The 15,935-nt window shown below is 42.7% G+C and overlaps 1 protein-coding gene across 1 annotated transcript in view; it reads right to left on the bottom strand.

The window, feature by feature from the left end:
• LOC103353454 (uncharacterized) overlaps positions 1-15,089 on the bottom strand; it is a 19,797-nt gene extending 4,708 nt beyond the window's left edge. The window contains exons 1-10 of the mRNA XM_008276447.1: positions 15,067-15,089; positions 14,941-14,967; positions 14,708-14,834; positions 14,451-14,626; positions 10,858-11,041; positions 9,985-10,091; positions 9,797-9,871; positions 9,206-9,511; positions 9,019-9,120; positions 8,910-8,937 (exon numbers count right to left, since the gene is read on the bottom strand). Coding sequence (XP_008274669.1) covers positions 8,910-8,937; positions 9,019-9,120; positions 9,206-9,511; positions 9,797-9,871; positions 9,985-10,091; positions 10,858-11,041; positions 14,451-14,607 — 959 coding nt within the window. The 5' untranslated portion in view covers positions 14,608-14,626; positions 14,708-14,834; positions 14,941-14,967; positions 15,067-15,089. The remainder of the gene's footprint in view (positions 1-8,909; positions 8,938-9,018; positions 9,121-9,205; positions 9,512-9,796; positions 9,872-9,984; positions 10,092-10,857; positions 11,042-14,450; positions 14,627-14,707; positions 14,835-14,940; positions 14,968-15,066) is intronic.
• Between the last annotated feature and the right edge of the window lie 846 nt (positions 15,090-15,935).

Below are 15,935 nucleotides of genomic sequence, written 5' to 3' on the forward strand. Positions count from 1 at the left end.
AAAGTTGGTAAAATTGCTCCCGTTATTGCATTATTGCTTTATTTCCCTTCTGTTTACATTAGACATGCTGTGGAACCCCACAGCCACGTAGGGTCATGTGGGCGTAGTTTGTAGGGGTGTGGTTTGTAGGGGCTGTGCCTTAGCTCCGGATGCAGTCAGGCCCTTCTCGATCCCGCAGCAGTTCACAACGTTTCCGGCCTCATTTACTACTGCTCATGCGCAGAGCCGAGAGCGGCTATTAGTGGTACTATTATTTAATACCAAGTGTCAGAAAGCCAAGACCTTGGGCATTACAGAGATGTATTTTTTGTTTTTCCAGAGCAAAAAATAAGCGCACAATCATTTGAGAAGAAATGTGTACATTTCTGGTCCTTGAGAAAAACCAGTCGCCGTCTTTGAATGGGTGCAGATGGGAAGCAAGAGAGACTTTTGAAAGAACGTCCAAAACCCCCTCAAACTTAGTTCTGTCGGCTTTCAAACTGGCATTGTGAGAGGGAGGACAAATTTTCTTACGTTTTGGTGTAAAAATGATGACTGTCATTTAAAAACTGTGGCCAGGATGACAAGTTAAAAAAAGATTTACTGTGTGAGATTTTTCTGAGCTCCCACTCTAGTGATGTCATCACTCACTCTAAAGGACCACATACACACCCATTGTAAAGGCTGAAAAGGGGTGAAAAAGTTTCAAAACTTGAGAGCTTGTCATGAAGAAACGATTGAAGATATGAAAAAGTAGAAACACTTTGAAATAGGGGAAGGGCGCGTCGACATTTTAAAGTTGAAATGGAGTCTCTAGGTGAAAGTATGCCTGAGCAGTGGAGGTTTGAAAAGTAGCGTAATTTTGTGTGATTTTTTCATCCGTCCCATTCATTTTCAATGGGACGTTTTTTGTGACATTTTTGCGAATTGTGTCGCGAAAAATTCGATTTTTGTAAATCTGTATGTAATCACACAATTCCCGATCGAGCCGCACGTTTTGATGTATAATTTGTGTGGGTGCTCTGAAATCTGTGGGAGGAGTAGGCCGGCGAAAATTTGTACGGAAGAGGAAAAATAAGAAAAAACACGCAGGATAACAATAGTGGCCTCGGGCTCAGCCCGTGGCACTAATAACAACAACAACAACGAAGCATACAGTAACTAAATTGCCAAAGTGTCAAAATATTGCATACAGTCCGGTGATGGAGCATGATGAGGAAAACAGGAAGAAGGCAACAGCACTGTAGCAGCAATCTACCTTCAAAAAATGCCACTTGAGGGATTTTGAAGACATGTCCATCTCGTGATGGTGTGTAAATATGAGGTCCATCATGGGTGTGCGATTTAACACTTCAATAACATTATGTGCAAATCTTAAAAAACACCTACAAAAGGCGGGCTGCCGAACGACTTAAAAATGAGCCCATATACAAAAAAAACCCCCAAAATACTATAACGCCCATTCAGATGGTCACACACACAGGCACAGCTGAAAAACTGTGTGGCTTCCCCTGGCTCAAATCCCTGACACTGATCACCTGTGTCTCCCTTATCTAGCCTCTGTCTGGCTGATTGCTACCTATGCCCACAGGTGTGCAGGTAACCCTAGCAACCAAGTGCTCACTCGGCCCCCCCATTTGGTCTGGACTTTAACAGACCGCACCAGTCCTCGTGTGTCAGGAAAAGTCTGCAGTACCTTCCCCAACAACCAGGATCCACAAGGAGCAGTAGAGTCCGCCACAAGAACAATGTCTCCTACAACAATGCTTGTCTTGTCATTTGTCCACCACTGTCTTGCCTGTAACAGGGGTAAGTGTTCTCGAATTCATCTGTGCCAGAAGAAATCTGCGAGGAATTGAACTTGCCTCCAGCATCGTCTGGTGTATAGGTCACTTTTCTCAAAAAGGCTAGTTGGCAAAGTGGGTTTGCCTTTCTACAAGATGTGACTTGGAGTCAACGGTTCTAAATCACTGGGATCATCTGAGACTTTTGTTAGGGGATGGTCATTCAATATGGATTCCACCTCACATAGAAGGGTTTGCAATCCTTCATCATCTGTGTGTTGCTGCTGAAGTACAGAGTTCAGTACTTTTCTGACGATGCAAATGATCCTTTTCCATGCTCCACCATGATGTGATGCAGTGGGAGTGTTGAAGCTCAGACAGAGCTTCTCTCAGCTCATGTTCTGTACCCACAAAGTTGGTTACGTTATCTGATCTGATGTGTGATACTTGGTCTCTTCTGGACATGAATCTGCACAACGCATGGATGCAGGAACTAGTGTCCAGTGAGTATGCCATTTCCAAATGCACTGCCCTACTGGCCATACAGGCGAAGATAACTCCGTAGTGCTTGATGAGGCTGCAGCCTGCCCTCACCTCAGTGAAGTCTTTAACCTTTTCCATGAAGAGAAGTAGGTGATCAGCTGGGTTGTTGCAGTCTGTGCCTCCTTGTTGACATGTGTTGCATTTGGTGCATCGTTGATGCTCACAGTGTTCACTATGGCCTCTCCTTTGACCTCTGGGTTGTCACGCCCTTTCATTCTTGAAAAGAAAGTCTGGGCCATGGATCAATCTGCTGGATGTGAGAAGATACTCAACTTTAACCCCACGAGAGTCCTCGTCAGCTGGGTTCTGTTTGGTATCCACATATCTCCATTGTGAGACAGCAGTAGCTTCTCTTATAGCAGAGATACTACTGGCCACAAAGGTGTGAAAGCGCTTTGTTTCATTCCTCATCGCTCTTGCCATCAAGATCGATAAGAGGTTCGCAGAGCGGGATCAGGACCAGTGACGTCTCCTTGTGCGTGCTTTGCCTCACCAGGACTGCAGAGGCTCCACGTCGAACCGGCCGGACAGACTTCGGCCGCCTCCGGTCTCCGTCTTCCCACCAGCCAATGTCACGGAAGAGCCCATGCAGCTGGGAAACACCTGTCTCCCCCATGAGGAGCGCCTGCGCCGGCACAGAGATGGGCGTTGTTTCTAGTGTGGGCTTTTAGGACATCAGGTGGCAGATTGTCCTACCAAGACCGCTAAATATGGCGCCAAAGCTGCAATAAGGGTGAGTCAGAACACCATGACTCATAATCCAGTCCACTTTGAAGTCAAAGTCAAGTTTTATTCTGACACTGCATCCATGTTGGTACCTACATTCATTGACTCAGGCTCTGATGCTAGCCTCATGAACTTTTCTCTGGTCAGGAGTCTGGGCCTGCGTCAGCTTTGCTTGGAACACCCCCTTGATGTGAAAGCCGTCGATGGCAGCCCTCTGGGCCACATTACTCACTGTACTCAACCCATAAAAATCACGTTCCCTGATAATCACACAGAGGATATTAGTTTTCACATTTTCCCAGCCATGTCTCATTTAGCCAACCTGGGACACCCCTGGTTAATCAAACACAATCTGAATTTTGACTGGGTCAAAGGACAGGTTCAGCCGTGGGACCAGAGTTGTTGTAAGTCATGTTTTCCTCCTCCGTCCACGCCAGTTCACGATAACCCTGACCTTTCAGGAGTACCCACCTGTTATCATGACCTAGCTTTGGTCTTCAGCAAATTAAAGGCCAAATCTTTGCCCCCTCACCGGACTTATGACTGCAGCATTGACTTCTTACCAGGAGCTACCCCGCCTAGGGGTAGGCTGTACTCTCTCTCGTCCCCAGGATGCCAAGCCATGGAGGAGTACATCCAGGATACGCTCGCTGCAGGGATTATCCGTCCTTCGTCCTCGCCTGCAGGAGCAGGATTCTTCTTCGTGGACAAAAAAGATAAGTCCCCCTAAGTCATAGACTATCGGGGGCTCAATGATGTCACAATCAGGAATAGGTACCCCCTGCCACTCATCTCCACAGACTTCGAGCTCCTTGACGCGGCCAACATTTTTACTAAGCTTGATTTACGTAATACTTAAGATTTAAGACTCTGTCGGTGGTACAGCAGCATTTTTGGTGGCCCAACATGAAACAAGATATTACAGAATATGTCAATGCTTGTACAGCATGCGCCATGTTCAAAGTGTCCCATCAGAGACCACAAGGGGAGCTTCAATCCCTCTCGGTGCCCAAACGCCCATGGTCACGGGTCTCCCTCCCTCTAGTGGTAACACTGTGGTTATAACAGTTGTGGATAGACTCTCTAAAATGGTGCACTTCATCTCACTTCTCCCAAGCTTCCCTCAGCCAAAGAAACAGCAGAGGCCCTCATCAATCACGTTTTCAGAATCCGTGGGTTCCCAGAGGATGTGGTCTCCGACTGAGGGCCCCACTTCATCTCCAAGCTCTGGAAGGAGTTTTGCAGTTTGCTGGGGGCCACAGTCAGTCTATCATCAGGTTTTCACCCACAGTCAAATGGTCAAACTGAACGACTCAACCAAGAACCAAGGGTGTACTGTCATGTCCGTCAAGTTTCTGCTTTATGTTTGGACATTTTATATCTTCTCCTTCCTGTTTTATTTTGAAATCACTAACCTGTTGTATCTGATGTAGATTCACTTCCCACACACCCTGCCCCCCTCTCATCACACCTGCTCCCCGATGGTTTCCCTCACCTGTTTCCCATCTTCCCTCATTACCTCGTGTATATTACCCTGTGTGTCTCACAGTCTTGCTGCCAAGTCATTGTACTTCACTAGCCTCGTCCCAGCATTTCTTCATAGCCATAGTCAAGTCATAGTCTGTTTGTATACGACCTCGTTTCTGTTTTTGACCGTGCCTTTTGCCTCTCGTTTTTGGATACCTCTGCCTGTCTGACGGATCTCCTGTGTACCGAACCCTGCCTGGTAATAAACCTGCCTTTTGTCTGAACCTGTCTGTGTCGAACATTTTTGTTCACCTGTTCTGAGCGTGAGTTCTTGACAAATGGTTGGATGCTTCAAGTTACACAATTTGCAAGACAGACACCAGTCAGTCTTTACTCATGTGTCCAACAGATAAACACCCAAAACAAGCATCTTTCTCTCATAAGAAGTCGATTTTTTCTGTGCTTTGGTGGTGAGATGACTGTGTCCTGAATGTTTCCAGAGACTGGATTAGAAGAAATAGACACTTGTCTCTCAATGAAGTTGACAACATCAGTAAAACCTGCTTGACGACGGTGCCTCTCCTGCAGCTCATAAGCAATGTTTCTCCATTTTTCCTTCAGTTTATAAGGTAGCTTCAGGACAATAGCACACATGTTGGTTGGCATATTCATCTCTGACATGTAACTGACATGCTCCATAGCATTACAGCAGACACAGAGAAACAAGACAAAAGCTTGCAAAGCCTTGATGTCCTCTGATTTTACTGGTGGCCATCCAAGTGCTTTTTCCATATATGCAGTGGCTATTTTTTGCTCATTACCAAGGCATTCTTGTAAGAGTTCTTGTTAAGAGTTTCCAACACATGCCACCTGACAGGTGGCATGTATTGAACTCTTAACAAGTTCTCTTGGTTGTCGTTTACTATGCTGCTCCAAAAGGTACAGACCATCTATGCTGCTGGCAGCCTTTCTTTCAACTACATGCTCAAAAGCTCCGATAAATGCATTGTACTCAAGTGGGTCTCCATCACAGGTTGGTATATCTCTTGGGGTTAATGACAATGAGGACTGTTGTAATGTCATTTTGCTGATGCATGATGGCAAGGTGATTGCCTTGGTCTGTACTGGTTTGCATGAGGTTAGCACATTGAATGGGTTCCTGCATGAAATGCATGGTGGATTCCTGTGTGTGATGTACAAGATGTGTTTCCTGAAAGTCTTGAAACGTGCTTGGTTTTGAATTCAGAGCATGAATTTTTGATCCAACATCGATACAACAGTTTCCTTGGGTCTTGCACCCCTTGACATGGCAGGTTTGTTGTCTCCTGTAGGTGGATGAATGAACTGCTGGTTTAAATGTTTGGGCTGTGCCTTAATTGGAATTGCAGTATTGCTGCCTCATGTGGATGGATGATGGAACTGATGGTTTGAACTTTATGGGACAAATTCCATAGCAGAGGATCTGAGAGATGTTTTGCGTTTTGACCTTTCCAGATATGAATTCATTCCACTTGAATGGGCTCTGGAGCTCTGAACATCAGAATACCTCAATACAGCAACCTTTGCAGTGTGAGCAGCAATTTGCAATTCAAGCAGTTCCTGTTTCTGTCTGATTTGCCCGTCCTGAGCTTCCAGTTCATGTTTGTCTTTGAGGGCAGCCCTTTCAGCCTATGCTTTTAGACATGCAGACATTGCTCCTTTTTATCAAACAACCACTCTTCCATTTTTTGTATTATTTCTTTACTACATTTAATTCAGGTTTCAAACCATTCATCTTGCTTAAAATTTCATCCTCAGGTAATATTGGTTTCAATGATTGATGTAACTCTTTGGTTTCCTTACATAGCTTTAAGAACACTTCACACATTGATTGCACCTCGGACACATTTTCTGTTGAAGTCATTAGTTGCTCAACTCACTTTGTTAGTTTATGGAGTTTCTTTATTTTGCAATCCTTTCCTTTTGTTGTGATATTATTTTTGCTTCCAGTGCTTTAACAGTGACTTTGATGGGTCTTTTAACACATTCATTTTCCACTTCAATTTGATTGACAGCTACAGCCATGTCACTCATCTTAATGGCTTGAAACGCCAAAGGCTTTATTTTTGAATTGTATCAGGATTCACCTGTATCCTTTTTGTGAGAAGGCCAATCTCTTCCACACAGCTTAACAGTTCTCAAACGATCCTGCCATCTCGTGATGGTGTGTAAATATGAGGTCCATCATGGGTGTGCGGTTTAACACTTCAATAACANAACCCCACTGGTCGAATCTACAAGGGTGGAACTTGTCCGTACCGGGTTGACTGTCTGAGACACTCCATTGGCTCTTCAGGCTGTCACTCACCCCCAAAGCCCTCGTATTGGCCAAACTAGGTGTCAATCAAAAAGCTGAGACGTCCGTCTAGCTGACTGTAGTGCTTTCAACGCGATCTAAAATAGATTCAGCCTGATTTTGCCAGAAGAAATGAATAAAACAGCTGATCTCAAGCTGGGAAGATATTATTTCAGAATTTGTGCCTTTGAGGATCTAATGCGTTTTACGGACCAAATTATTTTACGGGATTATGTTCACTGGTTCTGTCCGGACAGAATGAGACCAAGCTGGTGAGGAATGAGCAATGTTTGAGCTGCAGAGAGCCTTCAAAAGTAAGAAAAGTCGGATTTTAACATTTTGCTTTTCTGTACAAAAAGCTCTTTGTGTCAACGCTGTGGTTGCTGCAGGTCAAAAAGGTTTATATCATCGGAAAGAGGAGACTCTGAGCTTTCATTTGATGTGTATATTGTCGGGAAACGTGATTGTGGAGCGAGCACATATGGCTGCAAAGTTTTTAGAAAGTGGTCACATCCCGCCAGCGGGCCATGGGAGCGGAAACAGGTTAAAAATACTCTTCTTAAATTTTTTTATTTTTTTTAAATTGGAAGTATATTTTGAGTGCAATCCCCCTTTAAAACTACGTCGCGCACCCGAACTAGAAGCCGTGCACTTATACTGCCGTAGAAAAGGAGAACAGCCCTCTACGTGCAGCCCTCTATGAGCAGCCCTGTACATGCGGTCTCCGGCTCTGCAGACATACCCTTCCTATTGGATCGGATCCTGCCAATAATACCTGACTGCAGCCGGTGCTGTCCCAGAAGCCGCAGCAAACCACGCCCCCTACACACCACGCCCCCCCGGCCCCTTACACACCAATCCCCCGCCTGCTGTTGGTATGGTGGTGCACAGGTAGAGAAGCAGTAGAAGAAGATGAAGAAGGCAATGCGCGCCAATAAAACAGGAAGAAGAAGAAGATGTCAATGCCGATTCAGGCAATAATACCTGACTGCAGCCGGTGCTGTCCCCGAAGCCGCAGCAAACCACGCCCCCTACACACCACGTCCTCCGGCCCCTTACACACCATGCCCNTGCTAATGTCTTTGTTGGTGTTGTGCTGCTGCTAGAACAACAATTTCCCTGAGGTACCCTACCAAAGGGATAAACAAAGTTTTATCTAATCTAATCTAACCTAATCTAATCCAATCTAATCTAATCATTAACTGCCAAATTGTTACTTCTCAGAAAAAAAGCAAAAAAGAAAACCTGACTGAGGATTAAGCAGCACAGTTCTTGTTGCAAGAGGAGGAAGCAACTTCATAGGAACTGTGGTCATCATGTCTGTGCAGATTCTTCCAGGTTGTGGTAATCATAACAGGTTCAACAGGAAGCAACTGGATTTTTCATTCTTGGTTCTTGAAGGTTTTGGTTCTCTTTTAGGTTCTTGGAGACATTTCACCTTTTGTTCAGTAAATCCAGCAAACTCAGCAACACTCTGAGACAAAAACTGGTTCTCCCTCAGGCTAAAACACCCAAACACAAGCTAAACAATGTTAAATATGCACTACAATGCAGCGAGGAGTGCTCAGACCTATAGGGAGATTTAATCAACCGATAAAACTCAGTGTCCACCTGTATCTAAAGGATAAGGGAAACTCCTTTGAGGACTGAAATGTTTAGTTTCTGGAAAGAGAAGACTGATGGTTTGAAAAAGGAGAGAAGGAAGCTGTCTTAGTTAAACTGGAACAGCCATCTCTAAACAGAGGAGGAGTTCTACAACACCACTTATCAGCTACTTATAATGCAGTCTTGAGATCTCTCCCCTCAAAAAGTTTCACTATTAACTCCCTGAGTCATTCCTCACCTGGCAGTTTCACAACCATTCACACCTACTGGGCCATTAGCCCTGTGATTTTGGGGTGACAATGTATATCTGGGACTCCCTATCAGTTAGTCAGAACTAAAGAAACCTCTTGGAAGAGAAGTGAAACATCTTCAAGTCCCAAAAAGAAATTCCAGCTGCCTTCTACTGAGGCGCCTAGGATGTGGTTATCATTTTTTGAGGCAGAAAAAAAAAAAACAAAGAAATAACTCACAGAGACTTCTCTCCATATTGCCTCTGCCCTGAAAGAAGAGTTAATTTTGTTATTTCTCAGTAGGAAATGAGTAGGAGCAACACCAAATAAAAACAGACACTGAACTCACTGAACATCACTCCAATGCAGCAACAAATGGACACCATAAGAATCAGGGCTGTGAAGCATCCAAAGACAACTGCCACCACCAAGATGGGAAGGCGGTTCAGCACTGCAGGAGCAGAAAGTAAAGTAAAGATGGAATCAGCTGTCACAAGGATGTTTTACTCAGTACAACAGCAGCAGGTCAACTGTACCATCTTTATCCAAATACTGCCTCTTGCTGCTTATGGCAGTGGTGTTGTCAAAGCTGTCTGACACTTCACAGTGGTATGTCCCAGTGCTGCTCCTCCCGACAGACAGCTGGAGCATAGACTGTTTTGGATGCTGGTTCCATACGTAGTAGAAGCTTCCTCTGTCATGTAGACGTGTTTTGTTGAGGAACCACTGGAACTGCGGATGAGATCCCTTCTCTAACTTGCAGTAGAACCTCAGACCTACGATGGCATAGTTTTCTCCAAAGTCAAAGTCGTACTGCATCATCACTGACCCACCAACTGGAACTGTTGATAGAGATATGAAGAAAAAAAATGGAGTATTGTGCAAAAAGTAATGCCGGCTGCAGTGTTACTGTTAAACAAGTGACATACCAACTTCTAAAGGCAACCGCTGACTGTATGCGGTTCGGTTTCCATTGTTTGCTTGGCACTGGAAGTATCCTAAGTGCTTGTCCAGGACCAGTGGAACTTTAAATGTAGCTTGTCTATCATCAGTTGTCATATTTGTGATCAGTTCTGTCCTATTGTAGAGGGAAAAGGTGATGGGAGGAGTTCCTCTTGTTGACTTACAGGTGACCGCAGCAGAATAATTTTGGGAGTCTTCCTTTAGCACAGTAAAGGAGACGTTAGGGCTTGACACCAAGTCTGAAGGAACAACACATAGAAGGATGTTATTTTGTTGTATTCCATATAAACCATTTCATATCTCCTAAAAAAATTGCACCAAGACAGTTTCTGTACCAGATATGACAGCTAACCTTTGACAATAAACACAACTTCAGAGCTGTAGGAGCTGAAGACCCTTGTTTTGTTGAAAGTGTTGGTCGCCACACACATGTAGGAGCCGCTGTCCTCAGAAGAAGTCCTGAGGGTGACACAGACTATTATTCTTTGAGCACTTGTGACTTTTTTCTTGGGTAGTATTGGACAGATTTTTAGTACTTTAATCTATGCCATGACAGTATTTATGTCATGCCAATGAATAGCTTATGTAAGAGCAATTATAAGTGTTAGTTCTTCATAAAAACCTCAATTTTATCTTTCATTTGTCATTGAAATGTAACTCTTTAGAGATTAGATTAGATAGAATTTTATTGATCCCTTTGGTGGGTGCCACAGGGAAATTGTTGCACAAGTGTAGCCCCGGCTAATTTAAGTCAATCCCTAATATGTGAATTACTCCTTAATATTCAAATAACTGTTTTCTTGCCAACTAATAGGTCCATGTAAGTTTGCTCCATATTAATGTGCTTTAATTTTATTACTGTGGTTACTTGAATATAAAAGTTATACTGCAGCTTTAAGTTGGTTGGTTGTTATGTACTTGGTTGGTTGTTAGAAGAACATACTGAAGTAAGAGGAAAATCCCAGAAAACAAATAAAATCTTTAACTCTAGCCACATAAGTAACACAGAAATCTCAGACTGGTATCAGTTTTAAAGATAACTTAAGGAAAAAGGCCAATAAGTACGTTATTCCTTTTAAAATGTTTACACACCACAAATTAATGCACCTTAACATCCACCAGAAACACCATAGCAACCACCTGGTACCACTGTAGATCTACACATGCTCGCAGACAAATTGGAACAGTAGCACCTGCAGGATTGTCTCAATGATATTCCACTGACCTGCTGATCCTGAGGTGGTTTTCTGCAACATAGTGGAAAGGAGACTGAGAGATGAGCTGACCATCGAGCAGCCACTTGTAGGAGACATAATTTCCAGCAGTGACTTCACAGTGTAGCTCCAGTGTATTCCCCTCATAGAGCTCCACTGGACCTGAATGGACAATCTGTGCACCATTCACTGGCTCTGCAGGACAGACACGGCAACAGATTGATATCCTGGTCTTATTTTAAAACTGTAGGAATTCTTATTGTTAGCACAGTGAGGATCGATTGTTTTCTAAATTTGACCTCTTGATTTCAAAAACACAGAGAGTGATTTTAGGATCTGTTGATAATTATATTGTCAACTGATTTCTTAATTGTTTTTTTGCTGCATCTTTCTTATCATTGAACTCGGAAACTTGGTGTCCAAAACTGATTCTGCTGGTTTTTAGTCATGCTAGCAATGCAACATTTTAGTTATGAGTTAAAAATTTGAAAAACTATGTCTAAATGACAACAAGCATCACATTCTGTATTATGTTATGCAAATAAAAGGTTTCAGATCGGCAAATACAACAACATATACAACAGTACCAAAATATCAGTGACAAGCCAATATTAATTGATAATACTGGCCAACCAATTTATCAGTCAGGCTTTGGTAACTATTGTACCTGTTGAACATCAGCACAGCATTCTCATTGTGAGCATGACTGTATGATATTGCCGTTGAACTCAAAGCAACACTGTGCCTACAGCCAGTGAATGAATAAAGGAAGCCGCTACGATGCTGCCACTTGGCCTTACTGCCAACCTTTTCCAGTGGTCACTCTTAGTACTGCAATATCAAAATCCCATTTGACCCCAAAAATATTTTGTTTTCAGACAACCATTTTAAATCAGATGTCTGTAGGATTGTTGTCAAGATGCCTCCAACTGCAGAAAAGTTTGTTTATACCCTTTCATTATGACTCTGTAATGCATTGATATTTCGTATATGTTAAAATCTCCCCAGAGTCTAGTAAAGTAAATTGTATTCATTGACTGCATGCCAATCGCAAGGGAGCCACACCCTAAATTTCTACTTTTTTGTCTATTTTACCCTCAATGGAAATAGGATTTTACAAAATGAAGATCATGCTGTATTGAATGAGAGTTAAAACCAGTGATTGAGACCATAAACTCATGAGCGAAATGTTTACTGAGATACCAATTCAAGTTAGAAGTAGAGCTGTAAAGCTGTTTTCTCATATACTTCTATACAATCAGACTTATTACCAGAGGAGTCGCCTCGTGCTGGTTGATGGAAAGAATGCAATTAAACATCCATGCTACCTTAACTTAGCAGACACACTGGACAGGTTGCCAGTCTATCGCAGGGCCACACTTAGAGACAGACAACTAAGCACACTCACATTCACACCTACGGACAATTTAGAATTACCAATTAACCTCAACATGTTTTTGGACCTTGTGGGAGGAAGCCAGAGAACCCCAAGAGAACCCACACTGCATGGGGAGAACATGTGAACTCCACGCAGAAAGATCCCGGGTGTCCTCACCGGGACGCAAACCGACAACCTTCTTGCTGGGAGGCAACGATGCAAACCACCGAGCCACCTTGCAGCCCTCTTTTGCATACAGTTGATGTGAAAAATCTAAAGAATGTGAGGAATGCTTGTTACAAAGTTGTCTATACTTTACAGAAGGACAGAAGATAATGCTGTCCCACAACTTCTTGCAGCAGCAACCTTAAAAGCAATGCTCAATCCACAAAAGACCCTTGACTTCTATTTGCAACCCAAGGAGTCTCTCCCTAATGGCTGTTAGAAGGCAAGCAGGTCTAACCCATCTCTGCAGTGGCTTCACTTTTCAGACCAGGGGCCTCATTTATCATCAGTGCGTAGAAAAGGTTCTAAATTCTGTCGTACGAATGAAATTTAGAGTGTGCCTAAGTACAAAAAAATCCGTATTTTATCAAACGTGCGTACAGGGGTCGTACGCACATCAGTGTTGACAAATCCCACTTGTTCTTAACCTCCGTGCTCGTGCACGTTGCCTTCAGGAATGCCTCCAAATCACCATATAGGGCAATAACACGCCTCTTTATAAAGCAAGTGAAGATTTATTTTTTCCTCACCTGTCGTCATCACCGTGGCAAAAACGGCGAAAAAGAGGAACTTTTATGAAACTGAGATCGAGGTACTTGTCAGAGAGGTTGAAGCAAACCAGAAAATATTGTTTGGTGCGTGAAATGTTGGGATAAGCAGCGAAAGAAAAAAATACTGCATGGGACAAGATAACCACCGCAGTTATTTCTGTTGGGTCAGAGGAGAGATCGCCGGCAAAAATTTTAAAAAGTGGTTTGACGTTAAGCTCAGTGCAAAAAAACGCATCACTGTCCATAAAAGAGAAATGGCTGCAACTGGAGGAGGACAAATTAATACCGAACGTTCACCCAGTGGATAACCCTGATCACTACAGATGACTTGTTTTAATAACCAAATAAAGTCCAGCTAAAACATTTCCACACTCACCAATAAGCCAACCGTCTTCAGCAGCTCCTGCTTGGAGATCCACAGAGCTGTTCTGCTCAATGAATGACTCGTGCATTCCTCCAAGCCGCCGGGCAACAACGTTGGATAGCGACAAATGCGCATCACAAATTATCAGTACGTTGATTGAGTGAAACCCTTTTCTATCTACAAAATTAAGCTTGTGTAGTGATGCTGTTTTGAATGCGATGTGGGTGCAGTCGATGGCTTCACTTATGTTTGGGAATCCAGCGACGGCGTTAAGTCCCAGTTTGATTTGGGCTCGTTGGTGATGACTGTAAAGGAACTGGATGTAGGCTGAGGCCAGGGGAGTTATGGCATCCAACACTGCCGGCTTGATCCTGCTCAGTGATGACTGGAAATGCATATGTCTCCAACCTCATGCTGGAATGTGCCGGTGGTCAAAATCCATGAAAGCTTTCTATTTGTAGTTTCACTGTTCTACCGCTAGATTACGTGCGTACGCATGGTCAGAGGTGTGCGTATATTTACGCACAGTCCTACGTATAAGTACAAGTTGATAAATTCCATACTTTGCGTAGGAATGTTCGTACGCACGCTCTACGCACATATCTGTACGTACGCACTGATGATAAATGAGGCCCCTGGAGGTTACGTCCATCTTCTATATACAGTCTGTGGTTTTATTTCCATGCTATCATGACAACATGGGCTGCAAAACATGGACCCAGATGCTAGAAAGTAGGTGAGCAATGTTCAAAAGTGAACTTTTACCAACTTTAAGTCCCACATGCTGCCTCACAGAGCAGTTGATTTTGATGTCAGTTGCAGACAAACTTAACATCAGTTAATTTTGTGGTCCAGTGAAAATGATATATTTTTTTAAGTTAAAATATCTACTTTAACCAAGCCCTGGCTGGCTTCAGTTCTACCAGGTAAAAGTTTTGTTTTTAAAAAGAGACTTGGTCAAAAATGAGCTTACAGTAAAAGCAGTGACATGATAGTAAATGCAGAAGACAACATAAAGCTTGGATAAACATGAACATATAAAATGCTCTATGATGCTGATACAGGCAGGCTACTTATAAAACTCACCAACAACCTTCAGGGAGTGTGGGTGGCTGGCAGTAGGAACTATCTCTGAGTTATTCTGTGCACTGGCCACACACACCAGGGATCCCTCATGTAAAGTTTTGACCACTATGGGAATGACTGCGACCTCCCCCTCCAGCGAGGTGTATTCACCCAACATCCGGCTACGGTCATCCACCCTAGAAAAAGTTGACAATTTGAAGAATTTGCAATCATTTCTTAAAACATTTTAATACAGAGAGCAAATTGAATGTGCTCACTTGAATAACTGCAGCAGGATTTCTTCATCTTTCGGGTAGTCCAACACTTTACATTCAAAGTCTACAACTTCTTTAGCCAAAGCCTCCGAGGGGCCGTAAAGCTGTGGACGCCCCAGAAATGATGGACCTGCAGAAAAATAAACTAAAACTGCACAAACACTCAACACAAAGAATCCTCAGCTACAAAATTACATTCATTTACCACACACATACAAATCATAAAGCTAACTTACTGCTCTCCTTGCTGCAGAAGCACAAGCCTGCAGCGATAGGAAAAAACAAACAAAAAAAAGTTTACAAGAGTTTGGAATTGTGAAATATTAGGTGAACTGTAGTGCAGTTTGTGTTGATCAGCTTACCCAGAATGACCACAAAGATAGAAAAAAACATCTTGAAGGAAAATAAAAGGTTTTAATGTAACAAAGAGCTTTAAATGTGATACACTAAGCTGCAATACAGCAGAGAGGAATTCTGACACTGCATGTGCAAAAAGCATGCACACACTTATAGACATGTGCAAATAACTGATAGTGTTAAACTACACCGCCTTGCTGCACCCTCCCTCTATGACATCATCCCAGCTTGTTCATGCCATAACTGTCATACAGGTCTTTTATGAGAATATTACAATGACAAAAGTCAGAAACAGCAGGAGTTGAAAATGAAGGTGGAATCAAGCATATTGATTTTTTTATTGGTTTAATAAAGAAAAAGTTAACAAAACATAATTTAAAATTTCTATTTTTATTTGAAATGAAAGATCATACAGCATTTAGCCTTTACAATTTTTCACTCTTCATAACTAAATGTTACAAGGTTAACCAAAAGGCAATTTAGCAGCTCAAGAACAGCTATGATTCTAAATTTAAAAACATCAGAGGTTCAGGATGTTCTGGTATCACTCTGTAACTCTACAGCCTGAAACAGACACAGAGGGAAGGTCATGATGGTTTTTTTTTTTGTTTAGAAACTGGTTGATTTAGTATGTCTTAAAAAGATTATTTTAAAATACACCCATGTATAGCTGTGCTGGGAAGTTGCTGTTTTTACCAGGAATTTCCTTAAAGATCTGCTGAATTAAAACCACAAATATATTCAAATTATTTTTCATATCCTTTACACTCAACAGTGATAATTTTTCTTTCAAATGATGGCAAAAATCTGTTAAACAATGTATTGCTGGTTAAAATACAGAACACAATAGTGTAATTTTACAGTCAACTTTATA

The sequence above is a fragment of the Stegastes partitus genome, unplaced genomic scaffold (assembly GCF_000690725.1).
Source record: "Stegastes partitus isolate 25-593 unplaced genomic scaffold, Stegastes_partitus-1.0.2 Scaffold3, whole genome shotgun sequence".
Taxonomy (NCBI): domain Eukaryota; kingdom Metazoa; phylum Chordata; class Actinopteri; family Pomacentridae; genus Stegastes; species Stegastes partitus.